General features: G+C 35.9%; 1 protein-coding gene across 1 annotated transcript in view; it reads right to left on the bottom strand.

The window, feature by feature from the left end:
- Positions 1-23,798, bottom strand: part of DCDC1 (doublecortin domain containing 1) — a 321,197-nt gene that overhangs the window by 271,242 nt on the left and 26,157 nt on the right. Inside the window, exon 7 of the mRNA XM_058160852.1 lies at positions 8,952-9,118. Coding sequence (XP_058016835.1) covers positions 8,952-9,118 — 167 coding nt within the window. The remainder of the gene's footprint in view (positions 1-8,951; positions 9,119-23,798) is intronic.

Raw genomic sequence — 23,798 nt, 5'->3', positions numbered from 1 at the left:
CAGCTGCTGCTTCTAAATGCCAGGTCAGTCTGTAATAAGACCTCCCTCATCTTTGATTTAATCATTGATGAGAGGGATGACCAAGTATATATTATTAAGACCTGGCTTTATCCGGAAGGGGAGGTGCCCTTTTTGAGATATGTCCAGCTGAGTTTCGATTTGGAATCAGCCAAAACCCCAGGCAAGTCAAGGAGTCGAAGGATTTCAATCTGCCTTCATTAAGCTGTCTGAGGCAGCTCAGGAATTCATCAGTACCATGACACTGGTCACACACTGGTATTCCTGTTGGAGCAATGGTTATCTGACCTGAAATTGGAGAAGCTTTTGGTGTACCCCTACCACTATTCACTGGGGGGGGGGGCTGCCTCCCTGTAGGCAGATTGGTTTGAAGATTAGTCTGCCTCCAACTACTGATGGACTCCCATTGTTTTCAGAGGGAACTGCGGATTGTTCTTGCTGATCTGCTGTATGGTCCATCTGAACCCTTGCCTGTTGTTGGAATTAGAGAGCAGTTGAGGCTTTGGATTGGATCACACCTACGCAACTTGTCAGAACTCCCAAGTAAGCCAAACAGGAAACAGGACAAGATGAATCAATTCTATTTTATTGTAAGTCTGAAGGCACAATTCTCCTTCCTCCCATTTTAATTGTTTGATCCATTAGGATGTGTTTTTCCTAAGTTTCTTTCTCTGATGCTAAATGACTGATGGCTACATACATATTTTGTTTCCTAAGCAGCATCTTTTCCCTTCTTTCTCTAAGGGTATTTACACATTCCACTACACAACCTTTCCCATCTTATGATCCCAGCAGTCTTTGTGTTTCACAGGGGAGTTAAGGCAGTTGAAATAAGAGAAGAAACATCCAGAACATTGCTGGTGTTCTATGTTGGATGAACTCAACTGAAAATGAGTTAGAGCCATTAAGTCCTATCTTATCGTGATAATTGCAGTGAAGTGTCAGCACTTGTCTGCTTTTATTTCATCTGCAGATAGTTGCCCTGTGGTTCTATAGGTGATATGTGCCCTCTTGGATAGAGGGGGCTTAGAGAATGCCCTGCAGGGACATGCGGAAGAATTTGCTCTGCATCTGTCATCCAATACCTAACTTCCCCTTTTTGGAGAATGTGGTTGAGCAGGTGGTTGCTCAGTAGCATCAGTAGCTTCAAGATTGCTCAGACTTTGAATGAAACAGATTAGCTTCTGGATTGACTCAGAGAATTGAGAAAGAATAGGACAGTGTTGTGCTGGCTTGCCTCCTTTTTTTAGAGTAGATTCAGTTAGTGGTGGTGAGGGAATAGATTGACTCGTTTTGGGTTTTTGGGCCTGCCATTTCTAGGACTATACCATCTTTGATGCTGGACAGAGTCACATTGCCTGTTTGCCTCAAATAGATCCCATGCACAAACTGGATGTTATCTTAGACCTATGACTGCTGCCCTAGGAAAAAGTGCCAATCATGGCTAGGGAAGTCTTCTTACTCAATTTCTTATTGTGAATCAGTTGTGCCCTTTCCTAGATCAAGGGGTTTTACTCACAGTCATTCCTGCCTTAAACATCTCCCATTGGACTATTATAATGCACTAGGGCACAAGAGCTGCCCTTGAAAAATATCCAGCTAGGAAACTTCACTTGCTGGGTCCTAAACAACAGGCTTTTTCTGCTGCAACCCCTGGTTTATGGAACATCCTTCTCCCTGAAGTAGGGCTGGCTATATCCTTTTTAACTTTCTGGAAGTTAAATATGAATATTTGTTATAAATATAATTGAATATTGTTTGTTGGCCATATCTTACATATGCCTAAAGACCAGCATCCAAAAATTGTGCTATTTTGGTTACCTCCAGGAAGAAAAGGGAAACAAGGCCAGACTTGGAAAACATGGTGCCAAACAATTAAGGAAGATCCTAAACTTATTAATGTTTCTTGGGACAAAGCCGAAGATGCTGCAAATGATCAAAACCAATGGAAGTCATTTGCTGCCCAATGTGCTCTGCACAGAATTTAATGATGATGATATCATTTTTAGCTTTGTTGTGCATCATCCAGAGTCACTTGCCTATGAGATGGGGGCAATGTAAATAAGACAAAATAAATAACTAAATAATATCCCACACATATTTACTACTGCTTGTATTAGAAGCAGTATTGCCCCCCAATATATTAGAAAATTTTTGAATACAGTTATTTTCAAAAGGATAAACAATTTACAACTGCCCATGTTTAAGCTATCTGCTTATGACTAGATTTTTTGTACGTTGCACAAAATGTCATGTAAACTTGTGTTGACTTAGCAGTTGTGTTAGCTTAGCTACTACAGATTTGTAAACTATACTTTATATCTGTGTTCTACAAACCCTGCCAAATAAAGTTTGTTGTATTTAAGTTTTAGGCAAAACTCAATCAAAAACTAAGTAAATGTAAGGTAAAATTAGAATTGTTAACAAAATTTTGTTTGCTTATATTATTTGTTTTCATTTATTTATTTAATAAAAATAACAAAGAGGAACAATAACAAAAGGAAAAGAGGAAAAAAAGATATAGTTACAAGAAAATATATATATACATAAGAGCTTCTCATGTATATATCTTGATATACATTTTTACATAACACTTAAAAGATCCATATTTCATTATAATTGTCCACGCATGGTTAGCAAAGTTAAAAATTGTTTACAACTGATGACAATCAAATGATATTTTTTTTGGCAAGGAAATATATTATAATTAAAATAATTATACTCATCTGAATATTTGTGTTCTTAGGTATATTTGTTTATATATTTTTCTTTGCTTAGGAATTGAAGGTTCTTTAAATCAAGTCAAAATACTATAGAACTCTTAATTAAAAATTTGCAATTATATTTTGCAGTTTATCTGCTGTATTTATATGGCTTTCTCTTAGTGGTTAACCAAATTGTTTCTAATTTATCATATCTAATTCATCCTAACAATAACATAACACTGAAAATATATTTTTATCTAAAACCAAATCAAAGAAATTTCAGAAACACGTATATCAGTATTCAAAAAAAGAATGCCTTATGTTTCAAGAACAAATATTTTGATGACAAAAAATCCCAGCCAACTAAAAAAAAAAACTTGTTTCTCAAACATTCCATCAACAAAAATAAACTTTTAAATTAGCAAAGATTACTGTATCAGCAAAGACTACTGTATTTTTCTCTTAGAAAAATTGCTTATCCACAACTCTAGATGGCAACATTGCACTTGCTGTATTCCTAAGAAAAATTATTACAGCCAGCCGTCACATATCCTCTTTATGAACATTTTATGTGCCACAGATCTATAGCTTCTTATTATAAGTGTAATGAAGCAGACGTTATTGAAGCATTTTATTGATTGCTCAGATCACAAGTTTACTGTCACACTGAATTGGCACCTTAGATGCTGAAGCAAACTGCTGACACCTTTTTTAAAAAGTGACAACTACATCTATTTCATGACCAGAAATCCATTTTCATCTCTATCAAGACAAGAATGCAATTTTCACTTCATTTAACTGATGTTAGGCCTGCTCAAGGCATGACACTTTGGAAAAGACCCAAGTTTAAGGTTTTTAAAATACTTCTAATAACTAGAATACAGCTTGGTTGCATGGAAATATTTGGGTATTATTCATATCTATAAACAAGATTTTAAAAACATTTATGGGACCTATGAAAAAAAATGAAAAATTAGAGAAATAAGTTTCTAAATAAATTTAGAGAAATCTAATTTAAAAATTTAATAAGAGCTTATGATACTATACCATACGGCTATATAAAGTCTATTTTTAAAAGCTTCTTCAATAGCAGATTTCTTGTAGTCTCTATAGAGTCAAGGAATGTATTAACTGTCTTCACATACTTTTACCGTTTGCAGAAAAATCTCAATACTGCTAGCATTCAATATCATGTTCATTTGAATCTGATTTTTTTTCCCCTTTAGGAGTTTTAAAGCATTGCTTGAAATGAAAAGGTTTAAAAACTATAATCACTTGCAATGGTATTTCCTTATAATCACTTTTCCTCCCGAATTTAGCTTCCTTCTCCAATTATACTCAAGCAACTATTTACTAGAACTCTAAAATAGTGTAAACTGGTGTAAATTTATAGGCAGCACTCAAGAAATTTTAATATAAGATTTCAGCAGGAAGAAGTTATTATGAGAAAAAAATTCTAGAATGAAGCAAATATTTATGTTAAATAACACATAATTTATAATTTAATGCTATACACTGACACACTCAGTATAATATTTTCATAGAAAAGATAGCCTACTTGGTAATCATATCATAGACACATTTTAAAATAAAGAAAGTTATAAAGACTGTTCTGTATGCCTATCCAATGTTACCAAAGTCTAATATCTAAATGCAGTAATTGCAAATAATAGCATGATTAAATGTCAATTAATGTAAAATTTGAATCTAGAGAAATAATTTATATGCAAATTAAATTTGTAATATTATGATTCCTGTGATGCTTGTGAGACCACAGATAATGTCACTACTGTTAGGGAAAATGCAGCAAATCAAAATATTTTTTAATTAAAAAAGTTTGGGGTTATTAGATTCATTTTTTAAAAAATATAACCTAATACATTAATTCACATAAATTAATTTATTCTTGTTTTCCTTACCAATTTTTTTTAAAAAATCTGCCTAATGATATCCAAGTATGTAATATAAAATAGGAGGGACATAAACTTTAATATCACTTTGAAAAAAAACACCCAAAGGAGACTCTATCTCCCATAATAAATACTTGTTTTGATCTGAAGAAGTGAAGCTATTTTTATCACCAATTCAAGGGGTACAAAATGGCAACAATAATATCTTTTACTGCATTCATCTTTGTGTCTCCCTGCCCATATTGAGTATCTCCTTGAGCTTAGTAACAGACATAACTAATTCACTATGTTATTCTAAAGAACCACAAATGATTACAAACCAGTAATATCATTTAAAAAGGTATTTCAATCTTCTCTGTGGCCTCTGTTTAGCTATGCTGGAGTTCTGAATGACAGCTTCCCTGCTTGAAGCACAGGGAACACACAGCCTTCCTCATTCACTGACAGTACCATGGCCTTTTCACACGTTCCTTCCACAGCAGTGTTTGTCCCCAAACACTGGGCTCAGCACAATGGCATTCCTGTTCAACACCCCCACCAACAGCACAACTACATATCAAGAATGCTAATGAGATAGGACAAGCCCTTCACTGGAAGTGTTAACTGCTTTCATGTTTATGCTTTTTCCACACTTACTAATGGACTTCAATATTCCTGCCATACTGTTAGATAATTTTGTGGTGTAGGAAACTGTTTTCTGCAGAAAATACTTCAGATATCTTTTGCTAAAGGTGCTAGGTGTGTTTTAAAGACTGTAGTTAAATAAAAACAATACTTGTTATCTCTAATATAAATCAGATGCACAAATTAAAAAAGAAACAGCTTCAAATATCTTTCCATTTTAGCAATTCAAGAAAACACATATTATTTAGCATAGCTAAATAGAAATCTTGATAGTCTTGAAGTTCATTTCCTTCAAATCAAGTACCTCAGTCAGATTCTCACAAAACATTCTTACTTTATGTGGTTACTAAAATATAAAATATGTATAGAATGACTGTGTTTAAAACAAAGGGAGGAGGATAGCTGTCTTCTAGTGCCCTCAGAGAATGAAACATAACATTCCCAACAAGTATTCCCAACCAATTTTCTTATTTCAATTAATCCACTGTATTTCAGTAAAAAGCACTCAAGATTCTGTGCCCTTTTTGAGTAGTTTGAGAACTGAATGTTTTGATTTCATTCAGTTCTCTACACTAAAAGGGTAAGATTCAATAAGATGCAAACCCACATATTATTGTTGGCAGATAAACTTCTAAGGAAAATCATATATATTGTGTCATGGTTGTATTTTGAACATGTTAATATAGGTTGACTAAGCTATTAGTGGAAACATTTTAATGTGACCATCAGTTGGTATTATATTATTTGAAATATTTTATCTGAAATCAAAAACCCTATCAAAAAATAAGCACAGCTAATAGAAGGTACTGTTTAATATTTTAATAGTGCTGGCTTTTTAATTAAGATAGACACAATTACAGTATAATATAATATAAAATAGGAACAGGTGCAGGTAAGTAAAATCATCAGCCTGAGAAACAGGCACATCTTGCTATTATAACATGGTAACTGGTAACTGCATCTCATACAATATCCCCCTGAAAAAATTTGCCTATTAAAGTTTTGTGATTTCACATGTTAGTTTAGTAAAAATGAGGAAAATATACCACATATGTGCTGATGAGATGCTTCTGACATATGCCAACATGGCCTCATTCCTATTCAAGAGGAGTGACTGATTTGAACATTCACAACATCTTCTGGCAAGAACTCAGTTGTGATGGGGATAATAGGACAGCCCATGAGCTGCAGGATGCGCCGTGTGTGCCATGTTTGGATTCTTACATTCACAAGCAAAATATGGGCTATTGATATATGGCAGACCATATCTGCAGACTGTACTTTTTAATATTAATACATGCTGACAGTGGTTTGTAGTCCAACCACACTTGCAACAGCACAAACCCCACCCTATAGGAACAAAAAAATTGCTGATTCCTTTTATAGTCCTTTAGCATGTCTGTGAGAAGATCCCATGATTTTCAGAATTATAAACAACTTTAGATGGGAGAAAGTAACTGTAAGTATATCAGAATGCAGCTAATGTGTTGGAGGGTCAGAGCTAATCTGTTGGCTAGTTTTTTTAAGTATAAAAAAGGGGGATAAGGAAAAGCAGGATGAGAAATTATATTTCAGAATGTAATTAATAAACGTAAATACAACCATGCCAAATTTCTATCATTTTAGCTTTAAAGGTGGAAATATGTAACTACACAGGACTTTTATGTTTGAAAGCCACTTTAGCAGTGGGAGACTATAAATTCTAGCCCTACTTTAGGCATGCAAGCCAGCTGCATGAGTTTGGGCTACTCACTCTCTCTTCCCTATCTATTTCACAGGGTTGTTGTTTTTGTGGATAAAAAGAGGGGGAGGATTATGCATGTGACCCTTGTTTATTAAGATCAAGCTAGGATATAAATCTAATAAGGAAAGTACTCATTTACTATTATAAACTTAAACCTATCAAATATGACTAAAAGAAAAATTAATGGATAGTCCTTTGACCATACCTGACCTTAAGACCTTTCGCCGCGAACTTAAAACTTATTTATTTCATATGGCTGGACTAGCCTGATTTTTATTTTTATTAGATGGGTTTTTAAAATTATGTTATTTTATAGGGGAGCATGTTTTTAACGTTTTGGGCATTTAAATCAGTTTTTTAAGGGTTGTTTTAAATTATTGTGTGTATTTATATTTTATCTGCCTGTTCACCGCCCTGAGTCCTTCGGGAGAAGGGCGGTATACAAATTAAAATATTATTATTATTATTATTAAAATATTATTATATGCTTTTCTTTCCATTAGAAAACATTCCATGTTTTCCATTCTTCTACATAAATGTTATCCCTCTCTTAAAATGCTTTCCATATATCAATATGGAAATTCTTTGATGTAAGCAAAGAAATAAAATACATGAAAAATTGCTTTTTTGCTGTAGAATTATGTTTGCATGTATTTATGAATATAAACACTAAAAATAATAGCAAATACCATTTGTTCACTATAAACTTTACTTATAATAATGATTAAACACTGAATTGCATTAGAGACATATCTCATTTTAGGAAACACAGCCTTTACTGGAGCAATCATATACCCTTCTTCATGTTTGGATCAAAAACTTTTTAACTGGTAAAAAATTGTTTTAAAGATAAGGAACCTTTTTGGTTCTGTTTTGTTTTAATTCACAGTGTTAAAAGCCAGCATTTGTGAAACCAAATGTTTGTGATATACTTATATATTCCCTATCTTTGATTACTAGCTTAGATCACTATTAGTTCAGCAAGAAAATAATTTATTCCAAAGTAAATGCTCATTTCTCTTTATGGATCTAAACAGCAGGAGGTGCTGTATAAAAAGCATAAACCTTCTTTCGCCTGTTCCCCTTGCTCACCCATCTCTTTTGAAGACTGAGAGCATGCTTAAATCATGTTTAGTGCATGGCCTGAAATCTACTGTAAATTTCATTTTAAGTTGCAATCTTTATTTCTGACCAGATTCCCTGTCTTGCATTTTCAAATATCTTCTTAATATAAAATTAGATGGACACACACGCACACACATATCCCATGATAAGGTTAGCAGTACCAAAAGGGCATGCATGCTCCATTTCAGTTCAACTTCATTACAGAGGAAGACACTGAAATATATGCCTAACTGTTAGGAAAAATATAGACATTCACTATAGACAAAATGCTGATTAACTACATTGGTGAGTTTTTTTGTCTATAGTAACATGGAAGTAAATATTTACTGTTGTGTATAGAAATTAAATGTATTCTATATCCCTAACAAGTCTATCATGACTGACTTGCAAATCACTAAGGGCTTCCCTTCAGAGCAAACAATTAAAAGAGAAAAAAAGGCAATTTTGGTTATGTTTACATGCATAATTTTTTTAAAAAAAAATGTGAAGTATATTTCAGGTCTAGCTAACATTAACTGGACCCTCCTAGAAAAATATAAGTTATGAAAAAGTACATATATTCAGCTATAAGTAATCTTAAGCAGAACAAGTAGAGATTATTTCCACAGCAGTTTGCCTGCTCGTGCACAGTGTGCAGCCCTCAAACATTAGCTGTATAATTCCTTACATAGAAAGACATACACCTTTAATATATAGTTCAACTACTTATAAAATACACAATATATTGTATAGCATGTCACATTTCCTTATCAAAAAGTGCCACAGCTTTCTACAAGTAACATAATTAATAATGGAAAAGAAAAAAATCAGACTGGGATAACTCACCTGATCACAGTAGTTTTTTGCAGATTTTAATCGCTGGTACAAGGCCAATAATACTCCTTGGATATATATCTTGGCTCCAGTGGGGCTAAAGCCTTCTCCTTTAGAAACCCAAAGAGGTCCCCATAAAGGTGTGATGGAATTTTGCAGACATTTCTCAAGCATAGGAACTGCACAGAGAAAAGGAAATGGAAGGAGAGAATTTTTTTTTTTGATCCAGCTAAAACACATAATCTGAATGGTGTCTCCCAGACCAGAATTGTTAACATCTATTATTTTTACCTGCTTGGGATTGTCTTACAAAACAGATCCTGCATTTCTGGTGGCCACTATGAAGGATATATTTATATTGAGACATTCCACCCCCCCACAACTATGTAGACTCATAAGCCTTGTGCGCACACCTGAATAGTTTTGAAGTGTGTCTAACTAGCTGCACAGAGTGTCATGGTGTGCACTGATTGCCTTATCTTCTCATTTATCACAGATGAGTTGGAACCAACCTTGCTGAAATCTACTTACTGGCATTGTCCTGATAAAATTGCTAAATCCATGTTGTTTTGATGTATAGTTTTCTGTCAAGGAGTATATATGTTTATAGCTTGAAAATGTTGCACAACTGATCATTACTAAAATACAGTAAATGTAAGGATTGCTTTTAAGGCCTATTTGTTTTTTTAAAAATACTTTTTTTCTAACAAAAAAAAGAATAAAATCTATTTAGTATCGTTCCAGGGTTAAGGGTTAAGTGAAGAAGAAAATGAGATCATGTAAATAATATTGACGCTGAATAAGGCAACCTATTTTTCATTTTTTTGTCATGCCTTGTCACCAGAAGTCAAATACATATATGTTTTTTTTTTCTAAATTATATGGAAAGATTTTTGTAAGTAGCTGTAATATTTATTTTATGTAGACTACATGTAAAGTCACATGTTTGATGACAGAATTTTTTCATTTTCTTTTACTTTGCATTTTGAGAATAAATACTAATAGAAAATACCTTATCAGTAATAAACTGGGACAAATTTTACTAATTTTAAAGATCTAGGCTCTTCTGATCGTTTTTCAGTAGTCTGTTTTATTACCAGTGTGAGGAAGCACCAATGTTTTACAGTGCATTTCCTTTTCCTCCAGTTGCATTGATTAACTTCAGAATCCTTGCACTAAATTCTGATAGGCTGTGAACAAATTAAGTTTAGGAAATAGAAAAGGACAGCTTGCCTATCACTGGACATGAACAAAGGAAGAGAATAGGAGAATAGTGCAAAGACTTGCTGGAGGGAAAATAAATTGTGAATACATGTGTGCAGGAGAAGAAGTTCTGTATTTAGTTAGCAATGGAAGAAGTATTTAAATTCTAAACAGAGAAGTGCGGAGTGGAAAGGAAAGGCAATTGTGATAAACGAACAAAGCTCTGCTTCAGGTTTACATTTTTTACTGATTTTAAATAAGTGGGAAAAATGAAACAACAATATTGTTCAGTAATAGAGAGAACCACTCTGCATATGATTATTTTACCTTACTGTTTTTTTTAAAAAAAAGAATTCTCAAACTTGCATTGATGAACTAGCTACTTTTCATGGTAAATATCCTCTAAATGACATATGCAGTGCCATTTTGTTTTCAAAATCTTTTTTCCTTTTCCTTCTCATTGTGAGAAGCAACCAATACCAGTCTTTTTCAGTCACGTTTCTTGAAGATGAGAAATACCTTTAAAGAGGTGTGCAATAGGATAGTGATGTGGAAACTCTGTTTCCTCAGTTACTACAGGCCCAAAATCATGTCCTGGATCTCACATTCTTCGTGTGCATCAAGCCACACTACTGTAAGTGAGCAGGATTGACATACATTACAGCAGAATGCAGAGCTTCAGCATAATAAGTTTCCACTCAGGGAATGCCAACAAAAAGTATGCAACAAGTAAAACTACAAAGATTTACAACAACTTTTAAAAATATACTGTGGCTGTTTCCATCATCCACCAGATTTGCTATATAATATTATGATCCTCTGTTCTTTCTAATACCTCTCTGTTCAACTGCTGCTTCTTTTTTCATACATGGCTCTAATTTCTTTTGAAAGATCTTCAACATGTCTTGTGATTAGAATATTCTTTTAAATTTCCCTTTTAGAGATTGGAGTATACAATAGGTATTTCTTTTTTTGGTCTTTTCCATAATTGTTGGCAGAGGCAATCTTTGTAATCCCAGAGTCATTGGGAATTAGGCGTATAAATGTTTTTTTATTATTATTAGACAATAGGTCGGGATATATTGCAGGAATCTAAATGATTTATAATACAGACTCAAAACTGGACAATGGGAAGAGCAGAATCGGTATCATTTCAAAAACTTTACTATATTTGCAAGGCAATGAAGGAGAGCTCATGTTGTGAGATTTAAGTATTGTATGCTTGTTGTCCTGCAGGTGTGGGGCTTCTAAACTAGAAAATTAAAAGAGAGGCCCTCTAAATCCCTATGAATCAATAAATTGTCAATCTGAGATGTTGGAAAATAGGGAGGCAAAATTAAAATCCTGGGACTCCTACAATTATGGGTGGTATTTTGTAGAGGTAGGGTGTACTATGAATAGTCCTATATATAAAAGCATAGACTACTGCAATCCTAAATATGAGTTACAACACCCACGAGTCTTACAAAACAGAGGATATTGGTTTCTATCTTTCTTTTGCTTGTTTCTGGTCAAGTTTATCAATCTGATGTAAAGTGTTTATTTCTATTGCATGTTTCTAGACTGCCTGTCTCCCTCAAGGAGAGGTTCTGGGCAGTGTATAGTAGAATAAACATATAAAAGTGTATAAGATTAATATTAGAATATTAAAATTAATTTAAGATTTGTTGCTGTTAGTTGCGAAGTCGTGTCCAATCCATCGTAATCCCATGGACAATGTTCCTCCAGGGTTTCCTGTCCTCTACTATCCTCTGGAGTCCATTTAAGCTCATGCCTACTGCTTCAGTGACTCCATGCAGCCACCTCATTCTCTGTCGTCCCGTTTTTCTTTTGCCCTCAATCTTTCCCAGCATTAGGCTCTTATCCACTGAGTCCTTCCTTCTCATTAGGTAGCCAAAGTATTTCAGTTTCATCTTCAGAATCTGGCCTTCTAAAGAGCAGTCAAGGTTGATCTCCTCTAGGACTGATTTACTTGTTTGCCTTGCAGTCCAAGGGACTCGCAGGAGTCTTCTCCAGCATCAGAGTTCAAAGGCCTCAATTCTTTGGCGCTCAGCCTTTCTTATGACCCAACTTTCACAGCCATACATTGCAACTGGAAAACCATAGCCTTGACTATACGCACTTTTGTTGGCAGGGTTATGTCTCTGCTTTTTAGTACGCTGTCTAGATTTGCCATAGCTTTCCTCCCCAGGAGCAAGCGTCTTTTAATTTATTGGCTGCAATCCCCATCTGCGGTGATCTTGGAGCCCAGGAAAATAAAATCTGTCACTACCTCCATTTCTTCCCCATCTATCTGCCAGGAATTGAAAGGGACGGATGCCATGATCTTAGTTTTCTTAATGTTGAGTTTCAAGCCAACTTTTGCACTCTCCTACTTCACCCGCATCAAGAGGCTTTTTAGTTCCTCTTTGCTTTCTGCCATTTGCTTTCTGCATATCTGAGGTTGTTGATATTTCTCCTGGCAATCTTAATTCCAACTTTTGATTCATTTAGCCCCGCCTTTCTCATGATGTGCTTTGCATATAAGTTAAATAGGCAGGGCAATAGTATACAGCCTTGCCCCTTTGCCACAACAAGGCAGTAATCCATGAAGGGGAATTTAATATTAAAAAACTTAAATTATGAGATTATAACATTATAAAAATTCAAAGAAATAAAAAAATCCAAGATAGTCATTTAATATTGGTTAATAAAAGGCAGAAGGAGGGCTCTCATGGCACCATCCAGCCCCACAATTGCATGGTCCTTTGTGTTCCCCACACAAGGCTGCAGAGCCAAGTTTTGAGCCTTTTATGGAAGGCTAGGAAAGTGGGGACCCACCTCACCTCTGAGGGAAGGATTTCCATAATGCAGGGACAGCGGTATGGAAAGCAACTAAAGTTCCAGAATTATGTGTGAGGTCTGAATGTTCTTTAGGTTGCTGTTTTTTTAAAAAAAACCACACACCATAATTGCCTTTTATACCGTAGAAATAGTGATTAAGCATGAAAGCATGAGTCTACTGTGCCAAAGCATGGGTCTACTGTGCCAGAGGCCCAGGCTCTGCATAGATAATTAAGATAGAGGGAAAGGGAAGAATGGCTTTGAGGAAGCTGAGAAGAGGAAATTAAGATATAACTGGGTGGAACATGGGGAGGACACTTGATTAAGATAGAAAGGAACAAACTGAATTGTATTAAATAACATCAACATTTTTTAAACAGGCTCCATTACTTCAGCTCTTCAGTACTTCAGTTATTGCATTAATATTAATCTAGCCCCGCATTAAAAATATTCTTAATATTGTCTCCCTGACAGAGGCCATGATTCCCAGGATAGGCTCTATCCTCAGATTTGTCCTTCCATCTGAACTTCTTAATCACTCTATCTCAGAACTTTCTTCTTGCTGGAGCATCATCTGGAGGGAGGTGCCTTACATTGCCTTTGTCACTCTCCAATCATCACAGTACGTTGCAAAAATGAAGACAGATATCACCAAATCCAGTAAGCTCAGTAGGGATCACAGTTGGTGCATTACACTTAACTGCATGGCTTCCTGTCATAGCCCCCACTTGAAAATTCATTGGCAGCTACTGATCAAGGAGAATTCTGCTATTGCAGATCTTCTTTCCAAAGAGTGCAATATTCAAAATGAGTTGATTCTGAAATCCAATCTCTTAGTTACCAAACACTAACTTTATCTGGATTTAATTGCAGATTAACTTCCCACATCCAGTACATTACTGAATTTATGCAGCATTCAAGAGTACAAGCTGAATGGCGAGAAGGAGTAGAGCTGTGTGCAATCTGTGATACTGCAGATTCAGTTCAGAAGAGGTAGTTCAGGACGAGTGAGAGCGTAAACATTTAACCTGTTTACAAATCATTAAAACTATCATTTTATAGATGACATGGCTGTTGCTAAGAGGCTTTTGCTGCAGCCATGCAATCCTGGAAATAGGTGCAACTCCTATAATGAATCACAGCAGGTGCTGTGTTCCAAGGTACCCTTTCCAAACCCAATCAAAACAGTCCATATTCCTACTGTGTACAGCTATGGCCCTACTCCAAAAGAACCTTCCTCAGCAGTTTCGTATAGATACAAATCAGCAGGTGAGATGAGGAAGAAGGAATCCTGTGGAGATATTATTACTTCATCACTCTGGATATCAAACAGTAATCTTCCAATATCATTTTATGGATTTAACAGTGTGTCTATAATCTCAATGTGCCAGAGAGTTCAAATGAATATTCTGATAACACTTTCTGGTATCAAGTGTTTGAGGAAGAGCAGTAGGCCCATATTCTCTCCATACTGTTTTTATCATAGGCCATCCACTAAAGAAAACAAAGCAATTTCTCTACCATATCCCAGTTGAAAACCCAACTGAAATGGTCAGATAATTACTATCATCAAGATTGTGTGAAGCTTCTTTAGCCACTGTTTCTTTTTGAAATTCTAAATATCACAGGATCGTGAAAGATGAACAGTCTCTCTCCACCATCCAGTCAGAGCTGAAAAAGCTTGGATGAGAAGAGAAATGTCTTGAAAGAAAAACAAAAAAGTCCAGTTGTCTCCTGAAAAGCACCTTTGGGACAACCATGACCTGGATGACTAAGAATCTCCATAGACATCCTGTCTCCAAAACAGATCAGACTGAGTGGAGAAACCGGACTGAAATATTTTGTTGAAGTCTGCCTTTTGAACATTAGCTGCAAGGGACTTCTAATATACCTATCAGTCAGGGGCGGGTTTTAAAACCCGTCGCTACCGGTTCGCTCGTGGGTGCGGATGCGCAGAAGCGTCCAGGCAGGTGGGCGGAGTCTCCTGCCACTGCCGCTACCAGTTCGCCCAATCTGGGGCGAACCGGTAGCAACTCACCACTGCTATCAGTGGGTGAAGAAAATGTCCAACAAAAGGAGAGATTAAAGATATGAAAATACAGGTATTCTTTGATTTACAACCACAACTGAGACCAGAATTTCCAGTGCTAAGCAATGGTTGTTCAGTGAATAACTAAGTGAGGCACACCCAATTTTATGACATCTTTTGCCATACTTTTAAGTGAATCATTGCAATTGTTAAGTGACTAAATGCAATTTTAAGAATATCTATCTTTTGCCTTTGATCTTTTTGTGGGAAGCTGGCTGAGAAGGGTGCCAATAGAATCACATGATCTTGGGATGCTACAACTGCTGTAAATACATGTTGGTTGCCAAGGGCTTCAATTTTGATCATGTGACCATGGGGATGCTGCAATAGGTGTAAGTATGAAGACTGATAAGTCACTTTCTTCAGTGCTGTTGTAACTTGCTAAATAAATGGCTGTAAATCAATGACTACCTGTAGAATGAAGCATCTTGCATTAGCCTGAATTCCAGAAGCTTGATGATGAAGAGGCAAATGAAACAGATATTAATTACACAGTGATAAAAGTACTAGTATTTTCATATATCTTGGATCAATAATCAAGATTAATAATAGGAAATTCTAGTCTTGTAGGAGGCACACTCCAGTCAAACTCCATTATTTGTGATGTCTTTGCAATAATGATTCATATACTGCAGTATGCTTTAAACATTCTATGGAGCCAAAAGGTAAATTCTTAGCACTCTTATAGAGAAGCAAAGTCTGCTGAAATCATAAGATAGGTTTCAAAGTAAATATATTTACAAATGAACGCAATTTGTATACAGGACAAACCAATATGCTTTATATAATTGTTTTTGCATTAGCCCAATCTGACTGTCACTAAACATCATAGTACAGAGCAAAGTCAAGAAATGTAGAACTCACAGGCACCAGAGTTCCTTCAGTTGTTTTCCTTGATGTTTGTAAACTAGCACATTGCAAATTAAACCACCACCTTCCAGCATCAACTTTATTTCCAATAACAGCTTTAGTTTTCAAATAGATTTCATAGGTCTTGTTTAATGTTTGGGAGTTTGGAAGTAGAACCATATACCCGGAGTAGGGGGGAACTAAGACAAAGGCATTGTAAATTGATCTCTTGTTTTTGGCTACTTGAAATCTACATAAGAGGTTAATTGTAATAGAAAAAGTTAAGCTAGCACCTTTTGATACAAGATAGTATATAGGGTTGATAAAAACACAGAACAGTAGAAATAAAAGCTTGGGAAGCTCAAAGTACATTCTGATTATTGTTTTTTCTCCCCTATTAAAGAATGTTGTCTCTACAGCACTGTGACCAACTGAAGCCTTATATCAATATTATACTTAACTCCACCCTCCTTGGAAGTACAGATTTCTAAAGAACAGGAAATTGCAAAGCACTACATCTCCAGAAATAGTTTGTATATACCTATTAAAGAATCCTTGTTTTATTTTTAAGTTTAATGAGAAGTTGAGATATTAAGATTCTTCCTTAGAATTCATCCTCGATGTTTTCTAATTGTGTCCTCTATCTATATCAGTCTTAAATACATGACTGATTGATCTTTGAGCACTTTTTTATTTAAGCTTTTGGTAAGTATTTTGTGATTGACCATGCACACTACAGCTATTATTTTGCCCAAGTACTCGTAACATGTTCAGAAAATTTTAAAACATCAATAAGCCCAAAAACAAACATGTTTCCAAGAACTAACCACTCTCCAAATTTTTTTCAAATTCCCTTTTCAGGATGAGAGGTTGTATTAAATAGTATAGGCCATCATATGGGATAACTAAAAGGGAAGGGGGAGGCAATGAAATATTGGGCAACGTAACTCCTCACGTAATTGCTACAAGTCTGTAACTTATGAGAACACAAGGAAATGAAGTGCTGAACATATAGACTATTTATTTATTTAAAACAGTTATATAGCAACCTAGCTCTATTAGTTTTGTGTACATAAGAGAGACCTGTAAGCACCAAATTAATATTGGCTGCTGAATCCCTAATTCGTTTTACAATCATATAGGCTCAATTTATATCTGTTCATGGTTTTCCTCATGAAAAATTATGATTTAAATTATTAAACAAATACTTAAAGGAAAATCATGACAGAAAATATCTAATGTTTAAAGATTCTGAAAACTGAAAGCACCTCTAACTTCAGCATTTGTCATTAAATTAATTTAAGCACAGGTTTCTTCAAATTTGTTCTTGATGTTAATGATGAAGACAAATACATCCAAGAAAATGAAAAATAGTGCATTTAATATAAACATACAATATGCTTGGCTGTTACTGAATCTTGGCTGTTACTGAATCTGATCCCTAAGATGAGTCCCCCTCCAACTGCCTGAGAATTGAAACTTTTGAAATAAAGAATATGTGTGATATACAACTTTATTTCTTATGTTTACGATAAGGCTTTTGTAGTCAAGAGGTATAGTTAGTTGAGAAAACTTTTCCCCTGCTATTTTGGCAATGGCTGTACAACTCTGTCCTCCCAGCTATTGGTGTAAAATATTCAAAAGTATGGTCTGCAGACTCAGCCTGAGTGACGGAGAGAACACATGCTATATTAAATGATCCCGACATATTTTACTCAAACAAAACTAATCTAACAGCTGTTGTATACTTTTGTTTACATGTTATATGTCAAATCTTATTGTCCCCAAGGTACTTATGAGAGAAGCTTTAGCAATCATTCTCTTAAATACTGATGCCTATCCGAATTTGGATTTTTCCACTATTGAACAGAATGACAAGCACATGATTGCTGTACTTAAAGCAATCTTTCACAGCTGCCTTGCTTCTTCAGTGATCCCATTAAATTGACGGCAGATGCCTGTGGGGTCTGCAGTGTTACATACTACTTCACAAGATGCTGATTTACACAATTCCATTGAATGGTACATGACTTTATTGGGAACGAAACATTTCTTTGGTCATTTTATACTCTACCTGAGTAAATTTAATTTAGATACTCATTCTTCATCCTTCAGAAAGAGCTCACGCTTATGTTAATTGTTTAGAAGTTTTTGAACTCTGATGTGCAAATGGTTAGCAGGCACGAAATCTCTTCATTTCTAAAATGCATCATGAGTCATGTCTTTTCTAAAACTGAGTGAAGTTGCTGTCCATTAAATATGCTGGCACATCTTCTGCTTGAGCAAGTGGACCAAAATGGTGTGAATTGTTAATGCCTTACTGCTTTGGTTCACGGCTTGTGATTGATCATTTGTAACTATATCTACTCCTTGTTCCATGAAATCAAGTATGGAGTAATGGGTTCATCAGATTTTTAGGTTAAATTGAGAGTGAAGAGGTACTGTGTGTAGGAATAAGAGTTGCCATGTTCAGGGCTGGCCTTCTAACAGCATGGATTCTAAAGACGATATTCAAAACCACTTCACTCATCATACGCTTACTGATTCTGAATAGGTCCTATTTGCAGAGGACATTTGGTAGTTTTCCAATAGACTTTTTGCTTCTTTCCTACTTTTATCACTTAACCTATTTTCTATATTAAAAAGTCTAAAGAGGTTAAAGTAGAAAATAAACATATTACAATATATGTTAAAAACAGAAATAGCTTTTAACTGTATGATCCAATTCTCTTTTGCTCTTAGTGTAAGCCATGCGGATAGATAACTCAAAAAAAGACAAAGACAATCCAGCATTACAATTTAAACATGACTACAACCTTTTCACTATGATTTAAACTTCAAATTAGTAAAACTAGTTATGTTTACGTTTAGTATTTTTCATAGGTTAGAACTTGATTAGTTACTACTGCATGTTAGCTGACTATGCAAAGTGTTAAGAATCACAGAACAGAAAAACAAAAACTTGGAACACAATAGATTTTAGTCAAGAAACAATAAAACATTTAAAATCCTACTGATTATAGTAAGAAGTTGTACAGTTTTGTATATAGTAAAGCTACTGAAATTAAGTGGACAAAAACATGCCAAATATTTCACGAAACCTATCCTATTTATAACCTGGAGATTTGAAAGTGTATATAAACTATTTACTACTTTACAAATTATACTATTTGCTTTAGAAACTATTATACCTACTTTATAACAATAACTACCCCACTTAGACTTTTTAAATGAAAGTATGAATGAAAAATACTACTTAGCTTCTCCTCTGGATGCCCTGGTAAACTAATCTAAGAGAATAACTGAATCAAATTTTAAGTGAGAACATAAGTTACAATGGAAGAATGCACATATTAAGGTTTAGATAATGTGAATTCAGATTATGTGAGCTAAAGTGAAAATGCAGAAACCTATTCTGGAAAAAGCAGTAGCCAACCAACTTTCTCTGCCCAATCATCTCTTTCTCAGCAATCAATTCACATTTTATATTAAGATATTCAGTTTTCACTTATTTGGGGGGGGGGATTCTTTCCCACAATAGATTTTCTAAGAATATGTTGTAATTCTGCAGAATTTTAAATTCTTCCAGTTTCACTTATTCCTACCTTTGCTTTGGTATATATGATAAGGGTTTTGGCTAGAGTATTGGCAGCACAGAGATTTCGGAAACCAAGACCTTAATGATCAAGCAGTGTGAACAGCAAAATACTGAAACATAAGTTGATGACCTATTGGTGCTACTGGTGGCTATAAATTGTTTGAAAATAAACAAGTTAGCATATTTTATTTAATATATTTTTGAAAATTCAAAAATATGGATACTGATTTGTATCCTATATTTTTTCCAAAAGATAGGCAGAAAACCCCAGGCAACTACTGTAGATGTCAAATGACTTCTATTTGAAGTCAGGCAAGGAGAAAAAAAGAAGACACAATATAGTCAATAGATAAATGGTTGTTTGCTATTAAAGTTGGTGCATTCCTAAACTGTACTATGGCAGAGAAAACTAATAACCATCAACACTTTTGAGCTAACATCAAAAACGTCATCAAAAAAGGACAACAAAGAATGTTCTTTCTGCACCAACTCAGAAAGCTCAAACTGCCCATGGAGCTGCTGATCCAGTTCTACAGAGGAATTACTGAGTCTATCATCTGCACCTCTAACATAACATAGTAACAGAGTTGGAAGGGACCTTGGAGGTCTTCTAGTCCAACCCCCTGCCAAGGCAGGAAACCCTACACCATTTCAGACAAATGGCTATCCAATATTTTCTTAAAAATTTCCAGTGTTGGAGCATTCACAACTTCTGCAGGCAAGTTGTTCCGCTTATTGATTGTTCTAACTGTCAGGAAATTTCTCCTTAGTTCTAAGTTGCTTCTCTCCTTGATTAGTTTCCACCCATTGCTTCTTGTTCTACCCTCAGGTGCTTTGAAGAATAGTTTGACTCCCTCTTCTTTGTGGCAACCCCTGTCATGTCCCACTCCTCCGCTGACGGCCGGGTCAGGGAAATCCGAATCAGGCGTGCCTCTGCAGCTCTGCCAAAGTCCTAGCAAAGTCCTCAGGGCAGGCAGGAGACCAGAAAGTGACTTCAGCAAGGTATGTTTAGACTTTGCCTGACTCAGAGAATGCCAGAAAGCAGGTCCTTTATATAGGCCATGGGGTGTGGCTCCATGACTCAGCACTTATCCAGGCCTGCCCCTCCCTTCCTTCTGTTGCCTCCGTCTATCAAGTCTTCTGATGCGAGGGTCACTCCAGTCTGCAGCTGTTGGCAATTGACCTCCCTCAGGCTCACATGCTGTGGAGGAGGGGGAGGGGTCTAGTTGCTCCATTTGCCTGGGCATGGAGCCAGAGCTGGAGATACTTCCTCCTCTTCAGCCTGTCTGGGCATGGAGCCAGGGCTGGGGCCGGGAGGCATACTAGGACATTCCTCCGTGTTCGGAAGCAGATAAGAAGGCCCCGGCTGTAGTGAGATCGGACGAGACACAACAACCCCTGAGACATTGGAACACTGCTATCATGTCTCCCCTAGTCCTTCTTTTCATTAAACTAGACATATCGAGTTCCTGCAACCATTCTTCATATGTTTTAGCCTCCAGTCCCCTAATCATCTTTGTTGCTCTTCTCTGCACTTTTTATAACTGTCCGGTTTGGTTCTGCAACCCAACAAGACAGACACAGACTTCAGAGGATAATTAGAACTGCAGAAAAAACAGTGGCTACCAACCTGCCTTCCATTGAGGACTGTATACTGCACAAATCAAAAAGAGGGCTGTGAAAATATTTACAGACCCCTCATATCCTGGACATAAACTGTTTCAACTCCTACCCTCAAAACAACGCTATAGAGCACTGCACACCAGAACAACTATACACAAGAACAGTTTTTTCCCGAATGCCATCACTCTGCTAAACAAATAATTCCCTCAACACTGTCAAGCTATTTACTAAGTCTGCACTACTATTAATCTTCTCATTGTTCCCATCACCCATTTCCTTCCACTTTATGACTGTAACTTTGTTGCTTGTATCCTTACGATTTATACTGATATTGTTTCCTGATTGCTTAATTGTAGCCTATGACTATCATTAAGTGTTGTATCATTAAGTGTTAAATTTGTACCTATGACTATCATTATGTGTTGTAAGTATTGTACCTTGATGAACGTATCTTTTCTTTTATGTTCACTGAGAGCATATGCACCAAAGCAAATTCCTTGTGTATCCAATCACACTTGGCCAATAAAAATTCTATTCTATTCTATTCTATTCTATTCTATTCTATTCTATTCTATTCTATTCTATTCTATTCTATTCTATTCTAATAGAAATAGCACTTAGACTTATATATCATTTCACAGTGCTTTACATCTCTCTCTGAGCAGTTTAGAGTCAGCATATTGCCCCCAAGAATCCGGATCCTCATTTTACTGACCTTAGAAAGATGGCTGAGTCAACCTGGAGAAGGTCAAAACTGAACTCCTGGCTGTTAGCAGAATTAACCTGCCGTACTGCATTCTAACCACTGCACCATCACACAGTTTATTATTTGGGAGAGGGAGGAAGGAATCAGGCAAGATGAGAGAGGGAAAAAATGGTAAGGGTAATACAAAAAACAATAAACTCACTGAAAGGTGGTACAATCCCAAAAGATGTACCTGCTACAACATTAAAACTGGAACACAGGAGCATTCAGGCATGTATAAAGTGGCAGTCTTCCTGCCATATGTTACAGTTACTATAGAGCAGGGTTGATTTCATTGAGGGCTGCATCAAGGTTGTGTTTGAGCTTGTGGGGGCATGGCCAGGGGGGCGCATGGCCAGCATGATATCACTTGTGTTGGGGGCGCCTGTGGTGACCTGAGTACTCTGCCAATGAAAACGGGCTCCCAAGCTCCATTTTTGACTGCGACAGCCTCCTGCAACCCTCTGCCAGTGAAAACAGAGCCTGGGGGGCTCCGCGCAGCCCTCGCGAGCTCCATTTTTGCTAGCAGAGGCACCATGGGCCACTCCTTCACTATTTCCAGGGCTGCACCGAGGGCCAGATCTAAGCACTCCGTGGGCCAGATCCGGCCTCGGGGCCTTGAGTTTGACAGCCCTGCTATAGAGTGAATTCTGATAAGGACTTCTGCATAGGCCAAACCCCTATGCTCAAAGACCAAAATGAAGAATGTGAGATTCTTTTAACCTAGATAATATCTGACAATTATCCACAGATTTTACTGCTGTTTTAGTTACATTAACTTTATTTGATGACCTCTTCTAACTGATTATGTAAAATATAAAGTTCTTCAGCCCTCCTTTGCCATATCTCACTCTCCATAATCCTTAAATCTTTGATCTTACACTCTGCTACCATCAATCTTCTCTACCTTCATAGATGATATTTGTGTGTCATTAATTACATGTAATTGCATGTATTTCCCATCTGCAATAGAAAAGTTTTTGACTATAGCATATTGCATGAGGTTGCTATGTTCAGGATAATTATGTTTTTTGGAAATTCATCTTCTTTCAATATTTCCTCTCAGAAAACCTCCTGACAAATGTAAACAAAGCCATGCTGTGTGAACAGGAAATTATTTTATTCTTAAATTGATATTCTTTTTGAGAACAGAGGTTTAAGTTATTTTTGTTCGTTTACAAATGAATGATTTTGAGATGGGGCTCAATATGTGGAAATAAAAGACTTTCAGCTATTGGTCAGCTTGGCAGCAATTAGACTGAACACTGACAGAGATGTTCCCTGAAAATTTCAAATTTGCAAAAAGATTTACAAGCCCACGATCAAATTGTAGTCCTAACTTTAACACAAAGGTATAAAAAAATATTTAATCTTTTTTTAGGGAATAGTCTGTAACCCAGGAAAGTCTCATAAAACAGAATCATAACCTGTATATAACCTATCTATCTGACTGAAAATAAATAAATACATGAAAACTAGTTCTAATAATTCCCTACGAAAGGATAGAGCATAACAATTACTTCCTCATTCAGTAAGAGAAACAAGGGAAGACTATGAAGAGCCCATTCCTCTGGAATTCATTGATCAGTTTCAATCTTTCCTTCAGCTCTTTAAGAGACTACCACATCAATGCATAACTGGCTCCACTGTCAGATTTACTGTAGCCCATGATTTCATACCCTGATTTATGGGATTATTGCTTCCTTGGGTTTCTTCTATGAAATATTTTAAAGTATTTCAAGGATGGTGTTATATCTCCTGGTCTTCTCTTCTCATGGCTAAAACATTCCCTGGTCCTTCAGCTTCTCTTTAATTTAATTCTACTCTTTCAATTTTTTGTTGTTGTGTGTCCTTTTCTTAGCCTCTTTCAAGTTGTCTAAATTTTTCTTAAAGTTAACAGTCTGAGGCCCAGAATTGAACATAATACTT

This window comes from Ahaetulla prasina, chromosome 1, assembly GCF_028640845.1.
Source record: "Ahaetulla prasina isolate Xishuangbanna chromosome 1, ASM2864084v1, whole genome shotgun sequence".
Lineage (NCBI taxonomy): Eukaryota > Metazoa > Chordata > Lepidosauria > Squamata > Colubridae > Ahaetulla > Ahaetulla prasina.
The sequence above is the reverse complement of the archived record's forward strand: the minus strand, read 5'-3'. Positions and strand labels throughout refer to the sequence as shown.